The 24,984-nt window shown below is 38.2% G+C and overlaps 1 protein-coding gene across 1 annotated transcript; it reads right to left on the minus strand.

The window, feature by feature from the left end:
• Positions 1-645: 645 nt before the first annotated feature.
• On the minus strand, positions 646-21,951 carry LOC111871685 (coiled-coil domain-containing protein 43). The gene is made up of 4 exons (XM_023864949.2): positions 21,653-21,951; positions 21,030-21,251; positions 14,934-15,100; positions 646-6,835 (listed from the first exon to the last, which is right to left on the minus strand). The coding sequence occupies exons 1-4, from the start codon at positions 21,815-21,817 to the stop codon at positions 6,763-6,765; spliced, it is 627 nt and encodes a 208-aa protein (XP_023720717.1). The 5' UTR covers positions 21,818-21,951; the 3' UTR covers positions 646-6,762.
• Between the last annotated feature and the right edge of the window lie 3,033 nt (positions 21,952-24,984).

The raw sequence follows: 24,984 nt of genomic DNA on the forward strand, positions 1-24,984 counted from the left end.
AACAATGGTACCCATCTACCAAACTATGTGGTGTGAAATCCAAGAAGATACTGTGTAATCTTCAGTTTTTAAAGATCTTAAAACAGAAGATTTGTTGAAAAAGACGAAACATTCGGCCACAAAAGGGAATTGTGACAGTATACCTACCAGCACAGCACTTTTTGTTAAGTGATACAAAACCAAGAAAAACACTGCACTTTTTTTTAGTTTATTATTTTAGGGTGTTATCAGTATCGACACTACACAGCCTTGATTAATGGATATGGAGCAACTGGTGAGATGAGAACTGCCAGGAGAACCAAAGTACTCGGGGAAAACCTACCCCAGTGCAACTTTGTCCACCACAAATCCCACATGACCTTACACTGGATCAAATCTGGGCCACCACAGTGAGGAGCCAGTTACTATCCACCTGACCTATGGTGCAGTCTCAAATGCCATGTTGAAATATCCATCATCCACTATTCAAGCTTTCAGCCACCATGTACCATTAGTCTCAGGAGAATCTGTTTGAAAGGCTCTCATTTTTTAATAATCTGAAGATATTCAGTATGATGTCAACATATTCTTGAAAGAACTTCAAAAAATTATTTCCTGCAATTTTTTTTCAAGCTAGGTTACTAAAAGGCAATAATATATTTTTGTTACAAATCAGTCTCTTTATTTACTTATCTGACTTCATATTTACATGTATTATTTTATTGCCAAATCCACATAACTTATGGCAAAGGTTTCTGTCAGCTGTAATAAATAATACAGGTAAGTAAGTAAAGGCAGCTTAAAGATAACAACACAGTGCTTAATATAAAATCAAAATACAGGGATAGCCTAAAAGAAATAGACATATTCAAAGTTTTACAGAAAGAAGAGTTTTAATAGCATGGCTGAGATACTTACATTGTTTGAAAAGTATGCCCTGAAGTTTACATGGGTACACCTTTTTACAGGATACAGCACAAAAAACGCTCACTTTAGGTGAATCCCTCCACTACAGCTCTCTGGTTTTCAGTTCCCCATATACGAATGTTGTTCACCATACCACTAATGTGGAATGTTGATTCATCACCAAAAACTAGCCGGTTAAAGAAATAATTACTTCCTTCATTCTGTTGCTGCATGTCCATACAGAACGAGTGACAGAGGGTTTTGTCATTTTCAGTGAGGTTCTGCAATAATTGCAACCAGTAAGGGAAAATTCGTAAACATTTATGCAAGATATTCCACACAGTCTTTTGTGGAACTTGAAGTTCTAAACTTGCACGTGTTGTAGACTTTTTAGAGCTGCGCGTGTTAAGTTTCACGAACACGAGTTATTTAAACTGTCTATTTCTTTTAGGCTAATCCTGTACTTTAACTTATGTTTATTTGAAATAAAATAGCCAGTCCCCAGGCCAAGATTCAAACCAATGACCTGCAAATATAAAACAAGTGCTAACCATCTGAGAGTCATGTATATTAGATGTTTTATGTGTAAGAACATACTGTTATATTACCTCTGCATTAAGTGCCTCCTATGTAAAAATACATAAAATCTGTGTGTGTATCCAGGTCCCAGTAGTAACGAAACAAAACCCGCATATGTGGGGAAACTTATATGCTCTGTGTACTGAACTTTGCATTTTTCAAAACAAAAGCACTGAATATGTGATAGCATTTCACTGATGAATTAAGCCAATATATGTTCAGTTTTATACACAGAATCTACATTCATACTTTGATGCAAGTTACTTTTTTCAATTACTTCCTTCAAACATTTTAGTAACTAAAAGGCATATTTTATTCCTTATACAAAAAAGTATCCTGGAATTTTCTTTTCATGAATTTCTATACATCAATTTCAATTGCAAATGCAACCATTTCTACTACCTACATAATATGGCCCATATACATATCATAATTTGAATGACTACTATTTAACTTTTCTCTTTAACATTTCATATTACATTCCTGTATCATTACAAATACTATAAAAATAACTTAAAAGAAAATAAACATAAAACATAATACACTGAAAGCAATTTAATGTAAGTTGAATGATTCAGAGTGCTGTTTGTGAAAATATATCCAATCAGTCAATACAAATTTTCGAAAAATGAGCACTATTTGTATAGAAATACCTGCATAGAATGGTGTATGAAGAAGAAAGCCATTATGCAATTCTTCTTAGTTGTGCAATATTAAGTGGTTTCAATCTGCTATCACTTATAAGACCAAGATACTACACAGGTAATGGCACTTCCTACAAACCACTGCTGTCTATTACTTGTTACATCAGACTCACACCCTCCTCTTTCTAGATCAGCATGTCATGTAATTAACACCGATATTTTGATTTACACATAATTTCAATACTGAAATTACATAGCTACACAATGAATAACTATACCTAAGATGTACAACACATATTAAAATATGCATAGTTATTGGGGTGAAAATTTATAGTCACACAGAAATCACACTTATATGAGAAAACTACACGATGTAATGTCCCACAATTGTGGTTTTTCAACAAATACTACAGTTTACAGGTCATAATGTAAGTAAATACCAGTCAGTTAGAGGGATCCACCCAATTCAGTCAGTTTTGAGCTCAGTTCTCTGCCAAATGTCCTGAATTTCTGGCACAATCACCCTTACAACAGTTTATAACATTATTTAGCAAAGATCAGGCTATTCAGGTTAACCAAAAATGTATCCATTCCTACAGAGGGTTGACCAGAAGTGACAGTATGAAAAATGTGAAGACATATTATGCACTCTACAAATTATATGTGAAATATGAGAAAAAGCTCAATTCAGCTCAGATATCAGAATGCAGATGAATGAATTTTACATTCATTATAAAAGCTTCTGGTATCTATACACTGTTTTCCAGTCATGCCCTGTGACTGCAAGAGCTAAAATAGTTGGTCACTCCCAATACAGATTATTTATAATTATAATCTTTGTTACTGATAAATCTCATTTTATCTAAGGAAAGGAAGCAAACCATTGAAACAGAATGAAAGACATGGATAATGTGAGAATGTACAAACAAATATAGAGAGCTGCAATTCCAACGGAGCTAGACATAACCCTTTATCTGTTACATCTGCAACAGTATTAGCAGAACATGTCAGCCAAGTAACTTTCCTAGGAAGTAGCAAGGGATAAAGCTAGCCATACAACAGCAGCCTCAAGGGCTGATGGGCAGCATGGACACAGCTGGTTTGAGCACACATCTGATTACCACAAATTTGGAAATACTTTTATGAAGCAGTAATGTTTCCTTCAATACGAATTTATTACTTTTCTACTAATATTTGTACCCTGCTATCCAACTAGGTAATTAAAGGATCACAAACACTGTGTTACAAACACACCAGTTCAGCGGGTACCTTAAAAAGTTAGGATTAAAATTTAAAACCTTAATTTGAAGCATAAAAATATATTTATGCCATATACAAGTACTTCAATTAATCTCTAGGCTCAGACTTCAATTTCAGTTTGTTAAATATATATAATTTGAGAAATGCTTTACAGTGAGAGTAGGGGGGATTCCTATGAAATTAACTAGAGGTGTCAAAATAAAGGCATCCAAAATAAAATAATTATATCTCAGAAAGCATTCATTATACACATTTATGGGGTACGCAACTACAAAGGGAACTATTGAAGTTTTTTTCTGCGCATATAACTTTCTCAGTAAAGTTCAACGTGAGCTTCCTTGATTGCACAACAAGTATCCAGATGATATTTGACCTCGTTCCACGTTGCTTGAAGCATGTTTGGTGTTACCGTAGCCACAGCGTCCTTTATGCAGTCTTTCAAGTGTTGAATGTCATCGATCTTAACCTGGTAGACAATGTTCTTCACATAACCCCACAAGAAAAAATCCACTGGGGTTAAACCTGGTGACCTAGGAAGCCAAGCAACTGATCCACCTCTGCCGATCCATCTGCCGGCCATCTCTCTGTTCAGGCGATTCCTAACATGGTGGTAGAAATGTGGCGGCCCATGTGCGTAAGCAGGATATAAAAAAACTTTCAGAGTTTTCCTTTCAGATGATATAAACCGGAGAAGTGTATGAAAATTAGTTTCCGAGACAGAAATTTGTTATTTTGGATACCTTTCATCTGGACACCCTATATAAAGTGGAATGAACTGATTCAGTAAAATAAAATACAAACTCCACCAGTAGATAAATACATAATGCATATAATCTAAATATCACATTAAAGTATATCAACTGGAAATCAATTATGAAGCATGAAACAACTTTTAAAGAATTAAAATGATATGTGAAACTGATTGAACTTTATAAATTTAAATTATTACTCCTCTGAGTACCGAGAATGTCTGTATATACTCACTCCTGTGTGATGAGATCTAGAAAGTTTAAAACAATCACACAAAATTAATATATTAATTTATTAATACTGTATCTAAATGTGACAATCAAAATACTTAGAGAAGTCCTCTAAATGTAGTTCAAACACAAGGCATGAGAATGATTTTGCTACTGTGACATGGATACATGCCAACATCTTCTCGTTAACAAATACCCATCCTTTCATTGCAGAATCATACAAACAACTCTGAATGCCTGCGAAAATATGGCAAAACACGTACAGTGAAATCCCCATTTAAGTTTTATTTTGGGAATAGTAGATTTTAATACTAAACTGAAGGAAAACTTAAATGGAGGTAATTAAACACTGAAATTATTGACTTGAAATCTTTGAAACCAAATGTCGAAAGAGCTGAAATCTTAAATCAAGCAATATTATATAAGGGTTATAACAGTACACTGTTACTGGCCACACTGACATCATGCAAGATGCCCTACAATGGCCTTCCCACATATAACAGATTCAACACTACCAGCAAAATGTGGTGCAGTATACATTTTGCAACATAATGTGACATGCTGCCTAAAAGCCAGACTATGGAGCATATTTCAGCATTCATTGCTGGTCAATGAATAACATTTACTAGAGAGCGGAATGGAATGCAGCACTGGAATTCTAACAGTGAGTTTAAATGGTAACAACAAATTGTTTGAAAAGTTGTATGACAGTGGGAAAACCAAATTGTTGAGAAAGGGGTTCCATAAGCAGTCTGCAAAAGGCCTATTTAAAGGGGTTGAATGTACCAGATAAGACAGTGGAGTTCTAGCAGTCACCAAGAAGAGTTCAAATCTAGCAGTTGAATTTGTATTGAGTTTGCATTCGACTCTAGCAGGAAGAGTTCTTTGACAAGGGACCAAGACACTTGGCCGAGGATAGCAGTGCAAGTAATTATAACAGTGAAGAAGAAACATCCGCAGATGTTATAAGTGATCACAATTGTACTCGCTTGTGTAAAAGTGAGCATTCAATAAACATATTTGCCAAATCCAAGACCTGCATGAACTTATTTGTCGCGTTACATAGGCAACATGTGACAATAAATTATGGGTATGAGAGCATTCTATTATGTATGTGAATTACAGTGTAAGTTTGTTGTAACAAGAATTCGTAATACAACAAAAAATTATGCTAAGACGAAGACTCGTTACAGCAGTTTAGAACAACAAAATGTATATATCAATCTAAAAACGTAACAGCAAACGTGTGAAGTAATTTTATTGCAACAGATGAAAGTGTGAGAGTTTAGAAAGGAATTATTCTGTAATATATAAACTATGTGTAAATTATAAAATTTGAAGTTAATACACAAAAGGAAATATGAGTATTCAATAACAGTGGACATTCGTGCTTCGAGTTCCGTAAACACATTGTGGAGAACACTGTCTGTACACTACTACTGCAACCACTGAACAAACAAGGCAGCAGTCTGGTCTAGTTATGAACTGCACTATGTTTACAAATGAACTCGCAAGTAACCTTAAACATCCTAGTCTATTCTCCATTTGTGCACAATTCCCTAAAAATTGTATTATTCCTAAAACAAAGATCCTCCATAAGCACATCTTCTCATTGCACATGCTATTACCAGATGAGCTTACCTACTACCGTTCCTGTGAGAAATGAGACCGTCGCCACAAAGTTCTACTCCTTTGCAAGTAGGAGTAATAAGAGATTGACAGACATTAATTAAAAGCGAAAGCATCAAAATCTGTATTTATATGATGACTTCCTATGGGATCTGAAGCATACGATAAAGACCATAATAATTACAATGAACTTCCACTGTATGTGATTTCTGGTAATCATTCCTGCTGTGTACTTTTGACAGTTATCAAGGGGTCATCATCATTTGGAAGCAATACGCCGTGAAAAGACTTGACAGAAAAGTACTCTGAGAAGGGCAAGAGAACTGAAATTTGAAAGTAATCTGGGGGATGAACCAGAATTAGATGGTTCAGACAGGTGTTAGAACAAAACAAGACAAGGGGCAAAGGTGAAAACTGAAAGGTTGTGGAAAGAAAGTGGAGAGTGCAAATTCTGCATCAATTAACTTGCACAAAAAGGAATCAATGCAAGGGGATCAAGAAGATATATCTTCATTAATCATACAGGAATTTGTCCTTATTCAAATACTAGAATTTTCCTATGAGAAACTAAAATTGAAACCTGAGCCCCAGAATTATGATAGACTTAAAAATGCCACTTCTAGTGAGGTTTCAAACGAGCTGTGCCCATCACAGTACTAATGCAGATGTACAACAGTGCACTGAAATTTCAAATTATAATTGCTACTTCTAGAACACATGATCCAACAGTAATAAATTAACATGACACAACACATAAACACACATGCTACTGCTGCATCATCTTGCTATCTTCGTCTTTCACCTTTCTGTGTCTTACGTTTCTCCTTCCTTTCTTGCTGCTGCTGTTTCTGTTTCTCCCTATGAGGAAAAAATGTCAAAATAACATGATCTTACATCATGCGAGAGTGAAAACTGCTATGCAGGATAAATACACGGTTTATATTTACTCTACAACTCTACAACAATTTTCATTGTTTCCAAACCAACACATGATAAGTATATTTTTATATCTTTAAAGGCATGTAAAACATAACATTATATACGAAGGGGGACCCAAAAATAACCGGAAACGACCTGTTGCGCGCGCATGCTTTGTAGTTACGAGTTGTGCTGCTAAGTGGTGTTAGCTGGGGGTCTCCCGCGACTGTTAGTGAGCTGGCGTCAGTCTGAGTTAAGTGGTTTGTCTGTGGTGCTCTGTTGTGTGCGTTCCTGTTTCAACCCTTTGGCGATTAGTGAGATGGCCGACCAGAAGGAACAAAGAGTGTGCGTGAAATTTTGCTTTCTGTTAGGGAAAACTGCACTTCACTCTTCAAGTCGCGGCAAACATTCACGCGGTTTTCTCTTTGGTCATCTCCGAGCAAGCGAGGAACAAATTTTGCAGACACCCGTCTCATGTGCAAACCTTCGGTTAAAATTCGCTGGACCGTGCTCCATGAGATGTTCATTTCCTCAGAAAGTTGGTCAATGGTCTTTCAACGATCTTCATCAATTGCATGTTTGATTTTGGCAATGTTTTCGTCATTTCTTCCTGTCGAAGGACGCCCGGGGCGTGGCATGTCTTCTGTTGACATGTTGCCAGATTTGAAACGGGAAAACCACTCGTAGACCTGTGATTTCCCCAAAGCATTATCATTAAAGGCTTGCCGAAGCATCCCAACAGTCTCGGCTGCAGTTTTCCCTAACAGAAAGCAAAATTTCACGCACACTCTTTGTTCCTTCTGGTCGGCCATCTCACTAATCGCCAAAGGGTTGAAACAGGAACGCACACAGCAGAGCACCACAGACAAACCACTTAACTCAGACTGATGCCAGCTCACTAACAGTCGCGGGAGACCCCCAGCTAACACCACCTAGCAGCACAACTCGTAACTACAAAGCATGCGCGCGCAACAGGTCGTTTCCGGTTATTTTTGGGTCCCCCTCGTATGGTGTACCATTTAAAATACAACCCTAAATACAAAAGTATACTCAAGCTTACAGTTAACATTAACTTAACAGGACATTCAGTTACTTGGTGGTTACTGCTTATTCATGGGAACCTACGTAACAGCTTTATAGCAAATGTTGAAAATGTCTATCACCTTGAAGAAAGCAGTCTTCTGGGCTTTGGCGCCGTGTATATGTGTATATCACCTTCTCAAAGACAAGCATCCACTTATGTATACGCTTTTTGTGTAACATTACAAGTGTCAGTGGGTCATTGCTAGTAACATCTTGTTCAGTAGCATGTGTTAACTTCTCCCACTTTCATGGGGTTTGTTTATGGGAACTTGCATAACAGCTTTCAAGCAGATGCTGATTGTGTTAACAGCCTTCTCTAAATCGTGCAATGACCTGTTTTAGTATGTTCTGTGCAATTCTATGAAGTTTTGGTGGGTCACTGCTCACAACAGTCTGTTCAGTAGCAAGTTTCAGTTCCTCCAGATTTCATGGGTTACTTGAGCCGATTCCTTGTGTAAAATCCCTATTCAGAGCAGTCGGATGATATGTAGTCTGGAGATGAGGGCAGCCATGCCAAACAAAGCAGACACAATAGAGCTCTTGCAGTAAAGCAGTTGTGTTCACAGTGTGGGCACTTACCTCATTCAGTTTGGTGTACCAGTCTTCTCAAAGATTTTGATGGAAACAACTTTAATATCTTTTCATTGAAGTGTCACTGAAGTACAACAGACAAACAGTGTCCTGCTACAACCTGTTAATGGTGTACTGGCACAATAACATACATGGCTGAACACAGCGCTATGAAGAGGTTCCCGTCAAATAAAGTCTTACATAAATATGGGCATAAGTCATGTCTGGTGCACAGCCCACAGCTGAGGCACTTCAGTGCTGAATCCCTGAATTCCAGTTTATACTCGTAAAAACATGACTACCATATTTCTTCTCACAACTAATGCTAATCAAACCACTTTATTATAGGACAGCTCAGTCAGTATAGTGCCTTGTATACAGGTTGGATGGCTAAGGAGTCAGGGTTTGATTCTCGGCAGGGCAAGAGATTTTACTCTTCTCCACAATGTCCAGACTGACTCTGGGGCACACCCAGCCTCCTACACAATGGGTATTGTGGGCTATTTCCCAAGGGGAGGGGAGAGGTAAAGTGTCAAGGGCATGAAGATGACTACTCATCTCCATTTAGTACTAAAGTTAAGAATGGTGGAGCTATACATCCACTCCCCCATGTGTCTTCATGGAATGCTGCTAAAGTAATAGCTTTACCTTCAGAGCGTCCCAAAATGTTACACCTTTTTCATGTATTTTTCCTTCATTTGTATCAGACAGAAAACAATAATAAAAACAAAAAATTTTGGCTCTTCTTATCTGAAATGTTCGAAATTTCCACCATTAAGAGACAAACATGACCTATATATAACACACCACAATGGATGTGCAAAGATTCATAATGTGGCACCATTATTCTGGAACATTCTGTACCTATTCTTAGCTAATTTAATGATGCTAAAAGCAAGGCTGTATCAACTGGATGAAATTAAAGTGCAGCGATTGTAAATAAGGTACTGGGGCAAAGTGGTTGTGATCTATTTCCAGGTACTATCCCAGAATTCACCTGGAATGAGTGAGGACAGTTACAAAAGCTCTATTGTCTCCAATCCTTTATATTGTAACATGATGGCTGGAAAGCAAAAATAGTGAAATATGTAGATCCAGTCACTGCTAGGCAACAGCATGGTAAAGACACTTCAGTGGCAACAGATATGCACATAAAAATAGAACTGTTGGAAGTGGTGTTTTTTGTCTGGTCTGTGCCAATGTTACATAATGAAAACCTATGGATCAGGACAAGGTGTGTCCATGTGGAGGCATGGTCGAATACCTCCATGTCACCCTGCGAGTCGTAGGAGGCAACGAAAAGGGAAGTCTCAAATTTGAGACAGTAATATGTGGTTGCGAGTGCCAAGGGACTCGGACCTGAGAAAGACTATGCTGGCAAGGACCAGCAGTATATACAAAAGACAGACCCATCGTCTCAGCAGAGAGGGCGCCCAACAAAAAACAAGACCGTAACTGACAAACAGTAATAAATATCTGGTCATGAGCCCCAGATGGGGCTTGACACCAAGACTTACTGAGTGACTGACTGTCAGTCACAACATGACTTTGACTTTGACAGGACAAGGCGAAGCCAGACATAGAAAATACAAGAGACTTCAACTTGCCAGCAGTCAAGCTTAAGACCATTCAAGTGACTAAACTTCTGTTGTAGCATAGGATAAATAAGGTAGACATGATCTACTTTGTAAAGCCTGGACTGACAGAAGACTTGTATATAGTGCACAAGGAAGAACTTTCATTAACATGCTATATAAAATTTTAACAAGGATCCTAAAAAAGACAGTAGATCCATATATAGAAAAAATAATAGGGGAATAGCAATCAGGATTTTAACCCAATAGGTCAACAATAGACAATTTATTTACCCTGAAACAAATAACAGAGAAATGCTGCGAATTTAATATAGATATTTACCTATGATTCACAGATTTTAAACAAGCATATGATACAATAATAAGGAAGAAATTAAGGATGATTATGTCCACTTTTTGTATCCCAACAAAACTAAGTAGAATAATTAACTTAACCATGACAGAAACAATCAATCAAGTTAAAATGCAGAACCAGTTAACAGAACACTTTAAGACAAATCAAGGATTAAAACATGGTGATAGTTTGGCACCATCACTATTCAATTTGGTATTGGAATATATAGTGAGGAAATGTAATTTAGACACAAGGAACACAATAGCGTATAAACAAACGCAAATAATGGCGCACGCTGATGATATTATTATAGCATCAAGATCCCTAAGAGCAATGAAGGAGACATATAAAGAAATAAAAACCACAGCAAAAACAACTGGCTTAGAGGTGAATGTAAATAAAACTAAAATGCTGATACACTCCAGAAGGAATCCAAGGCAAACTGGAGAAATTAACATGGAAGGGGACAGGACAGAAATAGTTGAAGACTTCATATATTTAGGATCGAAATTCCATAAAGATGGAGAGGAAAATCATGAAATAACACAAAGAATAAAACTAGCGAATAATGCATATTTCTCGTTACTATCAGTTTTTAGATCAAAGGATATATACCGAGCGATTAAAACAAAAATATATAAAACAATGATAAGACCGGTGCTTTATTATGGATGTGAGGGTTGAACGCTAAACAAGAAAGAGGAATCAGTCATCAATTCTTTCAAGAGGAAAATCCTAAGACGAATTTATGGACCAATAAAAGAGAATGGGATATGGAAAATAAGATATAATAAAGAGTTATACAAATTATATAAGGAGCCACAGATCTCAGTGACGATAAAGTTTAAAAGATTGCAATGGGCTGGGCATGTACAGAGAATGGATAAGGAGCGTATCCCAAAGAAAATATTATACCGACAATAGGTGGTAGGAGACGTGCGGGGAAACCAAGAACTAGATGGATTGATGCGGTGGAAGAAGATGCAAAGAAGTTAATGGGCGTAAGGAATTGGAAGAGAGCAGCACAGGATAGAGAGGAATGGAGGGGCTTGATAAGGGAGGCCAAGGCCCGACATCGAGCTGTTGCGCCATAGAAGAAGAAGAAGATGTGCAATATGTACAATTGACAAATGCGAAGCCTATTCATAAGAGACAGACCCACCCTCTAATCAGAGAGGATGTTACATAAGAACTATGACTGCAACAGTTCAGTTGCAAAAAAATCTCTGGTCATGATCCTCAAGGGGCTTGGCGCCAAGACAAACTGATTGGCAGTAAACCACCAGTTGTAAAGTAACACTGACACCTACTGACAGAGTTGTGAGACAGTTGCCAGCTGGTAAGAACATGAGCATGGAAGTAGAGAAATATATATTGTTGGGAGCTGCTACCTAGGAATGACCACTGAAGACTATAATAGACTGAAAAGGCTTTGTGTTTGCACTAGTGATTGGTAGTGTGTGTCGATTAGTGAAAGTGATGCAATTATTTGAAGTTACGAGATATAAGCCTTCAATAAGTACAATTACCAACCCAAACCCAGTGTCTGGTCACTAACATGTGGCCAACTGGTATCAAAATTGGGACTGAATTGGTTGGATTCCTTGTAATTGAACCATTGTGATAGCTCACTAGAGTGGACATGAAAGATATGACAGCCATCATACGGGGACTACAGGCCAGTTAACAAATGGTAACAGCTGACACTTGAGGATGGATTTGGGGACCAGCATCTGGTCCCAGCATACTGCACCCACCTGGAAACACAGACCCAACTTATGGGTGGACCCTTGCAAGTTTGCCGCAACCGGCCCATTATGCATTTCCTGCACTACACAAGGACCATGTTTGCAAGGTCCAAGTCAAGGCATTTGGCAACAGGATAAGAGACCAAGACATAAAATAGCACCTACTTCTGGTAGGCAAAAAGACATTCAACAAGACCCTCTGGCAGACCCTTAAGCTGGAGGTCATTAAGCTAGTAGTCAGGTCGCCTATCAGGCTCTGGAAAATGAGTATCAGGACACTGTGGAGGAGCTGGCCCCCTTCCAAATGAAAGAAGAGACTACCAACAGCCTACATACCAGAGCTGTAGGAGCAATGGCTACTTTTGAAAGATCTGGCCCCAAGAACATGGAACCAGAAGCATAGGGGTCAGCATGATGTTGAGGTGACATTCATGAGGACTATCACTGACAACACAGACATGTCCTTCAGAAAAGAAGAAATGGTGATACACCTTCAGGTTACTCAAGACAAGAAGACTTAAGGAGAGAGCAATGTGATATGACTGCTGAAAAGCCAGAATGGTGAAATATTTAGATGCAGCACAGCAACAGATACACATGCAACAACAGAAGAAATGTTGGAAGCAGCGTCCTCTGTGCATTCCATGCCACGGTCATATAAGGAGAACTTACAGGCAAGTTAGTTCAGTCATGAGAGAGTCTTGAGACAGTCGCCAGCCAGTAAGAACATGAGTATGGAAGCAGAGGAGTATCTATTGTTGACAGTCACTATCAAGCAATGAACAGAGACAACTAAAACAGACTGAGAAGGCTTAGAGTTTGCAGTAGTGATCTGCAGAGTGTGTAAACTAGTGATAATTATATGTAGTTACAAGATACAAGCGTTCAACAAATACACCTAACAATCTAAGACCAACGTCTACTCACTCATCATCATCATCATCAGTAATCTGTCAAGACGACAGGTCCACAGTCTCTTTCAAAACAATTCCTCCACTTAATGTGATCTAGAGCTTTCTCCTTCAAATGACAGTATCCTCTTCTGTCCCCAAGGTCATCCAGCATCTTCTTACGTCTTCTTCCTCGTCTTCTTGTCACTTCTATCCGCCCATCTATCTTTCCTTCGATAGCTTCTTTTAGAAGGCAGTTTCTGCGTAAAACATGACCAATCCAATTAGCCTTCCGTTTTCTTATTTCATGTAGGATATTCCTCTGCTCACTGACTCTAATTAACACTTCTTCATTTCTCACATAATCGGTCCAACTGATCTTCTCCATTCTTCTCCAACACCACATTTCGAAACTTTCCAGATGTTTCTGATCTACTGCCCTAAGTGTCCATGTTTCAGCCCCATACAGAGCTATGCTCCAAATGTAGCATTTCACTAGTTTCTTCCTCAAATTTAAGTCCAATTTGCTGGTAAAAAGATTCTTCTTCTTGCTAAATGCAGCTTTTGCCATGGCAATCCTGGATTTAATTTCACAAGTACACCTTCCATCATCTGTTAACAAGCTACCCAAATATTTAAAACATTTCACATTCTCCACTTGTTTTTGGTCTATCTTTATTGTGACTGGGGTTGGTTGTCTCGAAATTTTCATTACTTTTGTTTTCTCCACATTCATTTCCATGCCATAGCACCTTCCAATTTCAATTAGTCTATCAATCATGCCCTGTAGCACAGTTTCTTCCTTAGCCATTAACACAAGGTCATCTGCATATTTCACAGTTTGAATAATTTGCCCTCCTACTTTGAAGTCACCGAGCCCATCCAGAGCTTCCTTGGTAAGGCATTCGCTGTACAAGTTGAACAGAATTGGTGATAAACAGCATCCTTGTCGAACTCCTCTTCCAATCTGCACACTTCCTGTCTCCCCCCTGTCCAGTCGTACTCTAACTTTCTGATCCATGTACAATTTGCTAATCAATCTTCTTTCATGCCAATCGATACCTGTTTCTTTCAGGATCTGCATTAATTTGGTCCAGTTTACCCGGTCAAATGCCTTCTGCCAGTCTATGAAGCAAACACACAGTTCTTCATCTATCTCCAAAGTTCGTTCCGCTATAATTCTCATCATCCCAATTGCATCCCTGGTTCCTTTTCCTCTTCTAAATCCAAACTGATCTTCTCCAAGTACATCCTCTATTTTCCTTTCAATTCTTCTTTTAAGTATCTTTGCTATTATCTTTGCTGTATGTGCAATAAGACTTATTGTGCGATGGTCGCTGCATTTTGTAGCTTTTGTCTTTTTCTTTAAGGCAATCATTGTAACTTCTGTAAAGTCCTTGGGCCACTCTCCACTTTCATATACGGTGTTCATTAGTTTTGTCAGTGTTTTCAAACCACCTTCTCCCAGTAACTTGAGCACATCTCCAGGTACATCATCATCTCCTGTAGCCTTTCCCTTCCTCATTTCCTTGATAGCTTTTTCCACCTCACTTTGTAAAATATATGGTCCTTTCTCGTCTGTATCTACTTCTTCTTCCGGTTCAACTTCTAAGGTTTCTGGCCGATTAGGTCGATCATATAGTTCTGAAATATAATTTTCCCAAATTTTCAGCACTTGCCTCTGATCTACTATTCTATTCCCCTGGGAGTCTTCGATGCCACTAATACTACTCACTACTCACTAATACAAAAATATTTTCAGTCAGCTTTGGTGCAAGAAATCTGAGAAATACTATTCCAGAAAATATATGTACCTACCTATCTTCCTTATCTTTCTCTTTCTTCTTCTGGCTTTCTAATTTAGCTTTCTCTCTCTTTTCCTTTTCAGCTTGTTGGACTACAGCTGCATTTGTATTCTTGACCAAACCATTCTCTTTGCCTTCATTTGGACGATCTGATTCATCATCATCATCTTGATCAGACATCTGAAATGAAGGGCATGTTTCACACACACACTGAACACAGTGCATCTACTGCTCTCATAGATTGCATTCTGCCTATGTCAGTTTAACATGATTTAGATTAATAATAGCATATACCTCACTTGGATCATTTTATTATACACTACATGTTCTGAGAAAGCTGCTTTCAGGTGGGTGGTCAGGAAATGGATAGCATGGTTTATAGCTATATTACATTAGCTAAGATGATTTTATCCAGTGTTTGATCCATCACTAAACTTACAATGCATTGAATGTACTATGCCATTCATTGCCAAAGGCCAGCAATTAAAATTAAAAATTAAAACAGAGAAAAATGTTAAATGGTTGAAGGTTGATGTAGCAAATTACTGGGACTAGTGTTATTTACGCATGTTTCTTGTTCATCTGTGTATAAAAATTAAAAGTACGTGGTGCAATCCAAAAGTTCCCAAAATATATTAATAAAAACTATTACATCTTACCTAGATCTTATTCTGCACCATCACCTTCAAAGTAGTCCCCTTGGGAGCGCATACACCGATCCCAGCGCTTCTGCCACTTTTCAAATGCATCCTAGAAGTCTTTCTTTGTTAGGGTGTTTAGTACCGTCTGCGTTTCCACTTGAATTTCCTCAACTGTACCAAATCTTCACCCCTTCAACTTGATTTTCATTTTGGGGAAGAGAAAGAAGTCACATGGAGCTAAGTCTGGCAAGTATGGTGGGTGGGGAACAACTGCCATCTTGTTTTAGCCAAAAATTCCTGCACGATGTAAGCCATATGCGGTCATGTGTTGTCATGGTGGAGTACCCAGTCGTTCATGCACCACTTCTCTGGACGTTTTCTCCTCATGTCCTCCCTCAAACACCTTAGAACATCACAATAGAACTCTTTATTGACTGTCTGACCAGGAGGGACGAACTCCTTATGAACAATCCCGTCAATATCAAAAACAGAGATCCACATGGACTTAATGTTGCGCTTGACTTGTTGAGCGTTTTTTGGCCAAGGTGAAGAAGGGCTCTTCGATTGTGATGATTGCTGCTTGCTTTCAGGGTCGTAGCCATAAACCCAACTTTCGTCACCAGTGACAACCTTCAAAAGAAAGTGTGGATCCTCTTGAAGCTGTTGTTGAAGTTCCCTGCAGACTTCCAAGCGATGCTGCTGCTGTTCATTTTGCAGCAGTCGTGGCACAAACTTCGCTGCAATCCTCCTCATGTTCAGTTCCTCTGACAAAATTCGTTCACATGTACCACAACTTAGTCCCAAGGTGTTAAAGAGGTCTTGGATGGTCAGTCTACGATCTTGCAGACTTTTGCAACATTTTCTGGTGTTTTGCCCGTTGACGGCCGTCCCGAACGATCGTCATCATCAGTCCATGTTCAGCCATTTTTAAAACGCTTATACCAGTTGTAAGTTTGTGTCTGGCCTAAACTGTTTACACTAAAAGCTTGCTTCAACATTCGGTGCGTTTCTGCAGTGGTTTTCCCAAGTTTGAAACAAAACTTTATACAGACACGCTGCTCTCTCAGGTCAGCCATCGCAAAACCGCAGACTCACGGAAACACAACAATGGAAATATGTTCACCAACAATAAACCCAACCACTCAACTTGACATCGCTTGCCACACTGATTCAAGAAGGATATGTGAGGAGACACTTAGCCGTATTTCGATGTGCTCATAACCATTCGCTCACAAAATTCAAATTTCGGTAACTTTTGGATTGCCCCACGTATAAACACAGATTTTTGTAGGTGGTTAGAATTTTTTAAAATGTTTTACAATACAAAGGCAGTGTTGGTTCAGGATATTCATGGCACTACACTGAAGCTTTTCAACTTTTGATGTGGTTTGGGAATTCGTGCATTATCAAATTACTTTTCTTGTTGACTACTGATAGCAATACTTCCAATGGGTAGTACTTTTTTGTAACTGAACTCTTGCTGAATTAATTTGTTAGCACAGAGGTGCCTTTTTCATAGATGCATGTTGAAAAATGCTTGCCCTCTCTAGATTGGTCTCAACTATATGCAAGGAGGACGCACCGTAAATCTAGTGATGGATCCAGCATTAGACACAGTCAACTGATCTCCTGCAGGATACCTACAAACCTCTGAATCAGTATAGTGACCATACACCCAAAGATCATTCTCTTGAACCAAAACATTTAATGGATAGTAATAAACACCAATGAGGTATAATGTATGAGGTATGTGGTATTACAAATTGTCTGTGTGATGGCCATATATCTGTAAATCTTACTTACCACTATCCAACCATACGGTAGCTAACTGAATATTCTTCGATCTGAGATCAGGAATCCTGAAAATGTTCTTGTAATGTGTACGTTTCTTTTTATGACTTAATACACCTTGAAGGAAACCAAACTGAAAATGCTCAACACTGTTGTTAAAAAATATTAAATTTATATATTGCAAACTACAACTTTATGCTACTTTATACTGACAATTCTGTATGCCATCATCAGAGTTGCTTCAGCCTAAAATCAGCTATAAGATGCCAAAAACATTCACCACATGACATAATGTATTCTTACTACGACATATTCAAATTGAGAGTCATATATCATTCAATTTAAGTTCTCTTTGAAACCAGCATTGTTAGTCAGGGTTGTCAAACTTGTGGCACTCAGGCCACATACAGCCCAACAGTTTGTTCTGTGTGGCTAGCGGAGTATCCTTCCCGAACCCAAAATACATGTTAACATTTTACTCTTCTTTACACAAGGCAGCTAGTCTTGTTGAACAAAACTTAATGAAAAGAGCTCACCATTATTATCATTCTTCTTAGTGGGGTGAGACTGAATCCGCTTGGTACTGCGACCACTACTGGCCTATTGTACATCCATAAATGATAGATGACGGCGACTGTGGGACAACTGATGAAGTGAAGATTGGCATGGGAAACCAAATTATTCAGAGAAAACCTGCACCAGTGCCACTCTGTCCACCACAAATCCCATATGACTAGACCCGGGCTCAAACCCAGGCTGTCGCAGTGAGAAGCTAGCAGCTAACTGCCTGAACTATGGCATGGCCCTAAAGAGTTTACTAAATATTCCATGTAATTGTTTAATGGAATTCACACAGCACCCAACAAATTTCAATGAGTATGGAATTAGTAAAATTCCATTATCATATGGGGGGCAAGCGGTAGCATAGCTGGTTTAGGCACTATGCTACTAGGTGCAATGTCGCAGGATCAAATACTGATGAGGTGGATTTTTCAATTTACCTAATCGTTGCAGCCGCACTATGGCCCTGGGGTCGACTCAGCCTCTAACAGAAATGAGTACCAGGAATATTCTTGGGGGTAAAGGATGGCCAGCGCGTAAGGCTGACAACCTTACTGCCATCTATAAACCGACTGTCTAGACAATGTGGAAACCTCAACATCTCACAACCCGATGGGCCTCCACGGCCTGTAACAGGGATACCTTTACCTTACTTTCACTTTACCATGTTCATACACTCACTACAGGACACATATTTGTACTGGCGTACTGAAAAATATATGTTCAAAACATGGCACCAGGTCAGCACCTAAGGTACAATGTAGTCCCTCATGGTTTAAAGTTGCACAGCCTAATCCAGTAGCCAAAATATTATCAAATTCAGCATACACCCACACTACAGAATCAGGAGTGTTCCTAAAGATGTGGCTGTACTGTATGTGAACCAAACTTTTCCATTGTATTTTATATTATAAGCGGAGATGCGTTCTTAAAGAAATTAAATTGGGCCCACAGTTGCAAGAGAATAACACTTTTTCACCCATTAGACACTGAAGAAAGAGTAATATCCAGCACAGTCTAAAATAAGAGGGGAATGTCATCCTAACCCTGCGTCATTAGCACATGCATAAGCTAGCCAGTGGCCAGCTACATACACTGCTCTTTCTTAGAAAAGAGTTTTGGCTGAATATGTTTTTGTTTTGCATTCTGCATTTTAAAAAATATAATATCCCACATTTTTGTAATGATGAATGTATGGTCAGTATCATGAATTTTTTGGTCATGTTTCATAATTTTTGTGGGGGCACATGGTAACGTAGCTGGTTGAGACACTATTCCACAAACCACAAAGTCACAGGTTGGAGTCCTGATAAGGTCACTGGATTTTTCAATTGACCTGATCCTTCCAGCCGCACTATGGCTCTGGGGCCGACTCAGCACTTAAGAGAAATGAATACCAGGATTCTTCCTGGGGTGTAAAGGGAAGACAGTGTGTAAGGCTGACAGCCTTACCACCATCTGTGAGCCAATTACCTAGAAAATGTGGGATCCTTGACCTCTCACACCCCTATGGGCCTCCACAGCCTGTTACAGGGATAGTTTTACCTTTACCTTTGTAATGTCTGTAGGGGTAAAAGTCCTTAACCTGAAAACCCATCTGCGTATCCAAATTTTCTTCGTGAATTGCTGGTTAAATGGGTTATAATTCATCAAATTCAAGTGATTATTACATAGCAAAACACATTAGTCTGTATTAGTTACTCCAGCACTGACATGATGGAACTGAGGAAATGAACAGAAGATTTGTACCAATGCGCAGAGTTGGGACTTGATCTATAAAACAGGAAGTAAGCCAGCAAGTCAAGAGTACTGTATTCTGCTGGACTTCATTATAAGTGAAAGACTAGACATACTTTTATTACAAAAAATTTATATTAAAGAACCAGAAAAATGCTTACCAGATTTTCTGGTATAGAACGTGGAAAAAATGGTAAATATATAATACTTTATTTAATTAGTATGTATCTGTATGTATCACATATTTATTTATGTTATAACTAAAACATACACCAAATAGAAGCATAAACAAATATGCATTCTTCAAAATACTACCACACTGCCATTACCATTACCAAATACTTGGAAGAGAAGTATTACAACACATGCGGAACACTATCGCTGAACATGGTACACACATGAAACTAGATAAGAGGTAAAGGTAAAGCTGTCCCTATAACAGGCTGTGATGGCCTGTGAGATATATATGGCTCACAGATGGCAGTGAGGCTGTCAGTCTTATGCACCAGCCACCATTTACTCCTAGGAAGAATCCTGGTACTCATTCCTGCTAGAGACCAAGTATACCCCACGGCCAAAGTGCAGTTGGAAGGATTAGGTAAATTGAAAAAATCCAATGACCTCATCAGGAATCAGACCTGTGACCTTCCAGCTTGTAGCATAATGCCTCAACCAACTATGCTAGCGCATACCCCCTGAAACTAGTTATTACATTACTTAAAATTTGTTTAAATGAAACTTATGTTCGTGTACACAAACATGATGTATTTCCTCTTCAGCAAGGTGTGAAGTAACAAGATGCTTATATGACCCCTTCTTCACAATATGCCATTATGAAAACTCAAGGGAATTAAGAGGAGCTGCAACTGAATGGAATGTGCCAGCTGTGTGGCATAAATAACACAATATTGTTAGACAACACTTCAACTGCCAAATAGGATTGATGACTGTTGTAGTAAGGATTTCTCAGCTGCTCCTGACAATAAACTGGTGTCTCAACTTCAGTGACATGGGTTTTCTTTGGAATTTCCTAAATAGAAATATATGCCAGACTAAGACATGTGGCTTTTCTTTGTCTCATTATTTCTTTGAAAATAATATTAATGAATAGTTCCGCAAACATCAACAAGGATCATGAAGTCAGTATGAGGTATGCCAGCACTGGCATTGATGGACAGAGAATAATTTACTGATTGTTATATAATAATGCTGGGCAAAAAAAAAAAAAAAAGACACAATCTGGTTATGATTTTATTTCATCTGAATTCTGTAATTTCAAACACTCTACACTTCACTTAGTTCGTTTTATTAATATGGCAATACTCATAATTCAGTTGTTACTATGAGTGTGTGAAAATACTGTGTGACGGCAGGAATACCTGGCTGTACTGTGCCAATATAGCTTCACGTATCCTTCGTTCTTCTTCTGTGTATGTTCGTTGCACAGTGGTTGGCCGTGGCTGTGACTCAAGAAGCCGTACTAACTTCAGATCCATATCTTCACCACAGCCTGCATTATTTCCTGTTACCCCATCTGTGGTTTGTGACACCTTTTTCCATCTGTCAAGTATTTCACGGCAGTGTGTAGGAATATCATCTTCCTGCAAAGTTCAATACAATTCTGAATGTAACAACGACTTGCAGTGAGTATAATTTTACTTTAATGAATTATATTAATAACAATAACCGTACGAAGCAAATATAAATACATCCACATAAATTATCTAAAGTCGTTAGATCTGGGATTATCTCGGCGGTGACTATGACGAGTGATATTTTCTTGGATGTGGCGGCATGTTGTCTGGTAGCAGTTTGCCGACGTTTTGGATGAATGTACTATCTTCAGGGTTGAAGGGTAAGCCGAAGCAAACAGCAAGCAGGGTGCCTTCTTGGGCAAGCCTGTAAATTCCTACCAGACTACACGGCGTCACATGCCTAAAGCTAGTACTCTTTATCTAACCTCACTTCAAATAAAGAACGTCCAAGCACGATATTAACATACCGTTATTTCTGAAAGTATACCTTCCAAAGCTTCTGTCTTATCTTCAAGTGTTTCTTCTCCTTCCAAGATTCCTTTTATATACGTACTGAAAACTCCTTCATCGGTATTTAAAGCTTTCAATTTTAAACTCAGCCATGACTCAAAATCATCACCTCCTGCTGCCATATTTTAATGATCGCACACAGATCATGGCCTCCTCCAATCGTAGCAAACTGTGAAAGACGAATACGAAGTAAGAGCACACACACACACACAAATATACATATATTGAATCTAATTCATTGGCTTAATTTTGTAACAATTGTGTGCCAAATCCGTAACATTTCGTGTTGTCCATGAGAGTAGGAATATTCTCCTAACCGCTCCTAACGTCCCTGGAATTTAGGAAAAATTTTGGAGTACATTGAAGGCCATTACGTTTAGCTAAAGAATTGTCTTTCGTGTCGGTTTCGAGTTTCTCACAGTGGTAGTATCTTGTGGTTTGTAACGCCGTGTAGTCCGTTGACAGTCTATCGACGTTTCGGAGGAACATGTCGCCTCCATCTTCAGGGTCGAAGAATAAACTCTTGAGTACAACCTTCTTTCGCGCACATTTCTTACACGTCGAATTTATCGACCCTGAAGATGGAGGCGGCATGTTCGTCCGAAACGTCGATAGACTTTCAACGGACTACACGGCGTTATATCCCAGAAATAAGACTGCTGTTTAAAAAAGGTGACAAATCAAATATTTCTAACTATAGACCTATATCTCTTTTAACTTCATTCTCTAAGGTATTAGAAAAAGCTATGATCATTCAATTGATTGAGCCCTTAAATAACAATAACATTTTAGTGAAGAACAATTTGGATTTAGAACAAAATCTTCAACATATGAGGCTGTATACAAGTTAGTGAATGAAATCTGTAAGACCTTAAACACCAAAAACTTAATAGGAGGCATTTTTTATGACCTTGAAAAGGCCTTCAATTGTGTTAATCATGAGATTCTGTTGTCGAAATTGGAGTTCTATGGGATAGAGGTAAAGCTAAACTGTGGCTTGAATCGTATTTCAGAAATAGATATCAGAGGGCTTTAATTACAGATCTAAATATAAATCTCAATAATTTTTGACATGGGGAAAAATTGGGCATGGTGTCCTGCAAGGTTCGATTCTGGGTCAATTGTTATTTCTCATTTATATAAACGATTTACCCAAAACTATAAATGATAAACTGTACCTATATTATTTGCAGATGATACTAGTTTGTTAGTTAAAAGTTCAAACTATGATGATCTTTTTGTAAATGTAAACAATGCTTTTCATACTATTAAATGAATGGTTCAAAGTAAACCAACTTTCTATAAATTTTAACAAAACCCACTACATTCAATTTACAGCTAGAAATAATAATCCTAAATCTGAAATAAAAATTTTATATGGTAAGAAACAAATTACATCTATATCAAATTTCTTGGAATATTAATTGATGATAAAATGAGCTGGAAATACCACATTGAATATATTAGTTCACAACTAAGTGCAGTCTGCTACATGATAAGATCACTTAAACCATACATGTCCATAAATACCTTAAAAATCGTTTATCACTTTTATTTTAATTCTATTATAAAATATGGTTTACCCTTTAGGGGTAACTCACCCCAAAGTATACAAATTTTTAGAACCCAAAAGAATATAATTAGGATTATGTTGGGAGACAGAAGGAGGAATTCGTGCAGAAACTTATTTAGAGAATTAGAAATCTTACCTCTGGAATCTCAGTACATGCTATCTCTCAGGCTCTTTGTGATAAAAAACAGAAACAAATGCATAGTAAATTTAGAGATTCATAGAATAAATACCAGACAGCAAAATAATCTCCAACTGCCTCTTGTAAATTTGTGGTTTGTAGAGTTATTTCTTTCCACAGTCCCCATGGATATCTTTTCCTCCTGTGTTTGATGTGGTCTACTTGCATGTTCTCTTTGGCCCCCTATTTTCATCCATTCACAGTTAATGCTCAAACCATTCCATTCTTTCCTCTATTCTTCTTGCATATACCTTATTCCTCTTAGTTTGTCATTTTATATTCTGTCTTTGATAATTTTGAATGATATGCTTGCTAACTCCATAATTGGTGTACAAAATTTATTCGATACGAGGCTGTTATTTTTCGTTAATACTTTATTTGTTTCCATTATACAAAATAATGATGTAGTGACACTGAACATATAAAAGAGCTGCCCATGATATAAGAATCAATGGAGCAATGTTCTTCTAGAGGCGCTAATAGTTGTTCAGCTGGTATAGAAATTATCACCATTTATTAAAACTTCAAGGTTCCTGATCTTGAGCCAGACAAATTAACTCCCTGCTTTTTCATCCTGTTTTTCAAAAGCCATTTTAATAATACATGTATGTATGCCTAGGCCTTCCAAGTTCTTCATTCAGGGCGTCTTAGAAAAATTTATGTGCCAGGGAGGCAATTGAAATTGAGGTCTATTCCAATAATATTGTCACGTAATATGTGTGTGACTATAGATGGTGTTTCAGATTGGATATTGGAAGTGTTGACAACTTACAGGATGTAATTACAAATAACCATAACACTGCTGGTATTGTCAGACTTTACAAAATCAGGGCTAAGTCTTTTCCAGCCCACAGTGTCTTCACTAGACGTTTCCAGGTAGCAGTTTCTAACAATGGCTATTCCTCTGCTTCTGGACTCAAGTCCTTTCAACTGAAAAGCTGGAAAAGTCAAAGTCAAATTCAGAGTTACTTATGACTGGCAGTTTACTGCCAATCAGTTCTTGGCGCCTAGCCCCCTGAGTATCATGACCAGATTTCTTTTTTTAACTGAAGCCTTACAGTCACAGTTATTATGTAACATTCTCTTGTACAAGAAGTTGAGTTTGTTTCTTATGAATGTGCTTGGCCTTTCAAGCGCACATTTCGCACATATAGCATGTTACTGAAAATTCTTCCTTTTGCACTATATACAAGTCCTCTGTCAGCACAGGCTCTGCAAAGCAGATCATGCCTATCTTAAACACCATTCCTCTGTTGCTGTTCAATTGTATCCATGGGAACATGTTTGTTTGAGCAGTTGTTATTCAGCAATGGCTCTGGTATATTTGCTTATTAAGAATCTGCTGCCATGCAATGGACGTTGTTCTGTTGTTTGTTTTGCAGCTGTTGCCTAAAACCAAGTTGTTTCAGAGCCGTTCACTAGCAATGGCTGTTTCTCTGGCTACGCAGTTTTTGCTTTCAGCTAAGATGCCACAATACGAACATGGAAGTTGGCTTCTCTCTAAGTAGGTCAAGGAAACCTCTCCTCTGCTCCCTGAG

This window comes from Cryptotermes secundus, unplaced genomic scaffold (genome assembly GCF_002891405.2).
Source record: "Cryptotermes secundus unplaced genomic scaffold, Csec_1.0 scaffold262, whole genome shotgun sequence".
Lineage (NCBI taxonomy): Eukaryota > Metazoa > Arthropoda > Insecta > Blattodea > Kalotermitidae > Cryptotermes > Cryptotermes secundus.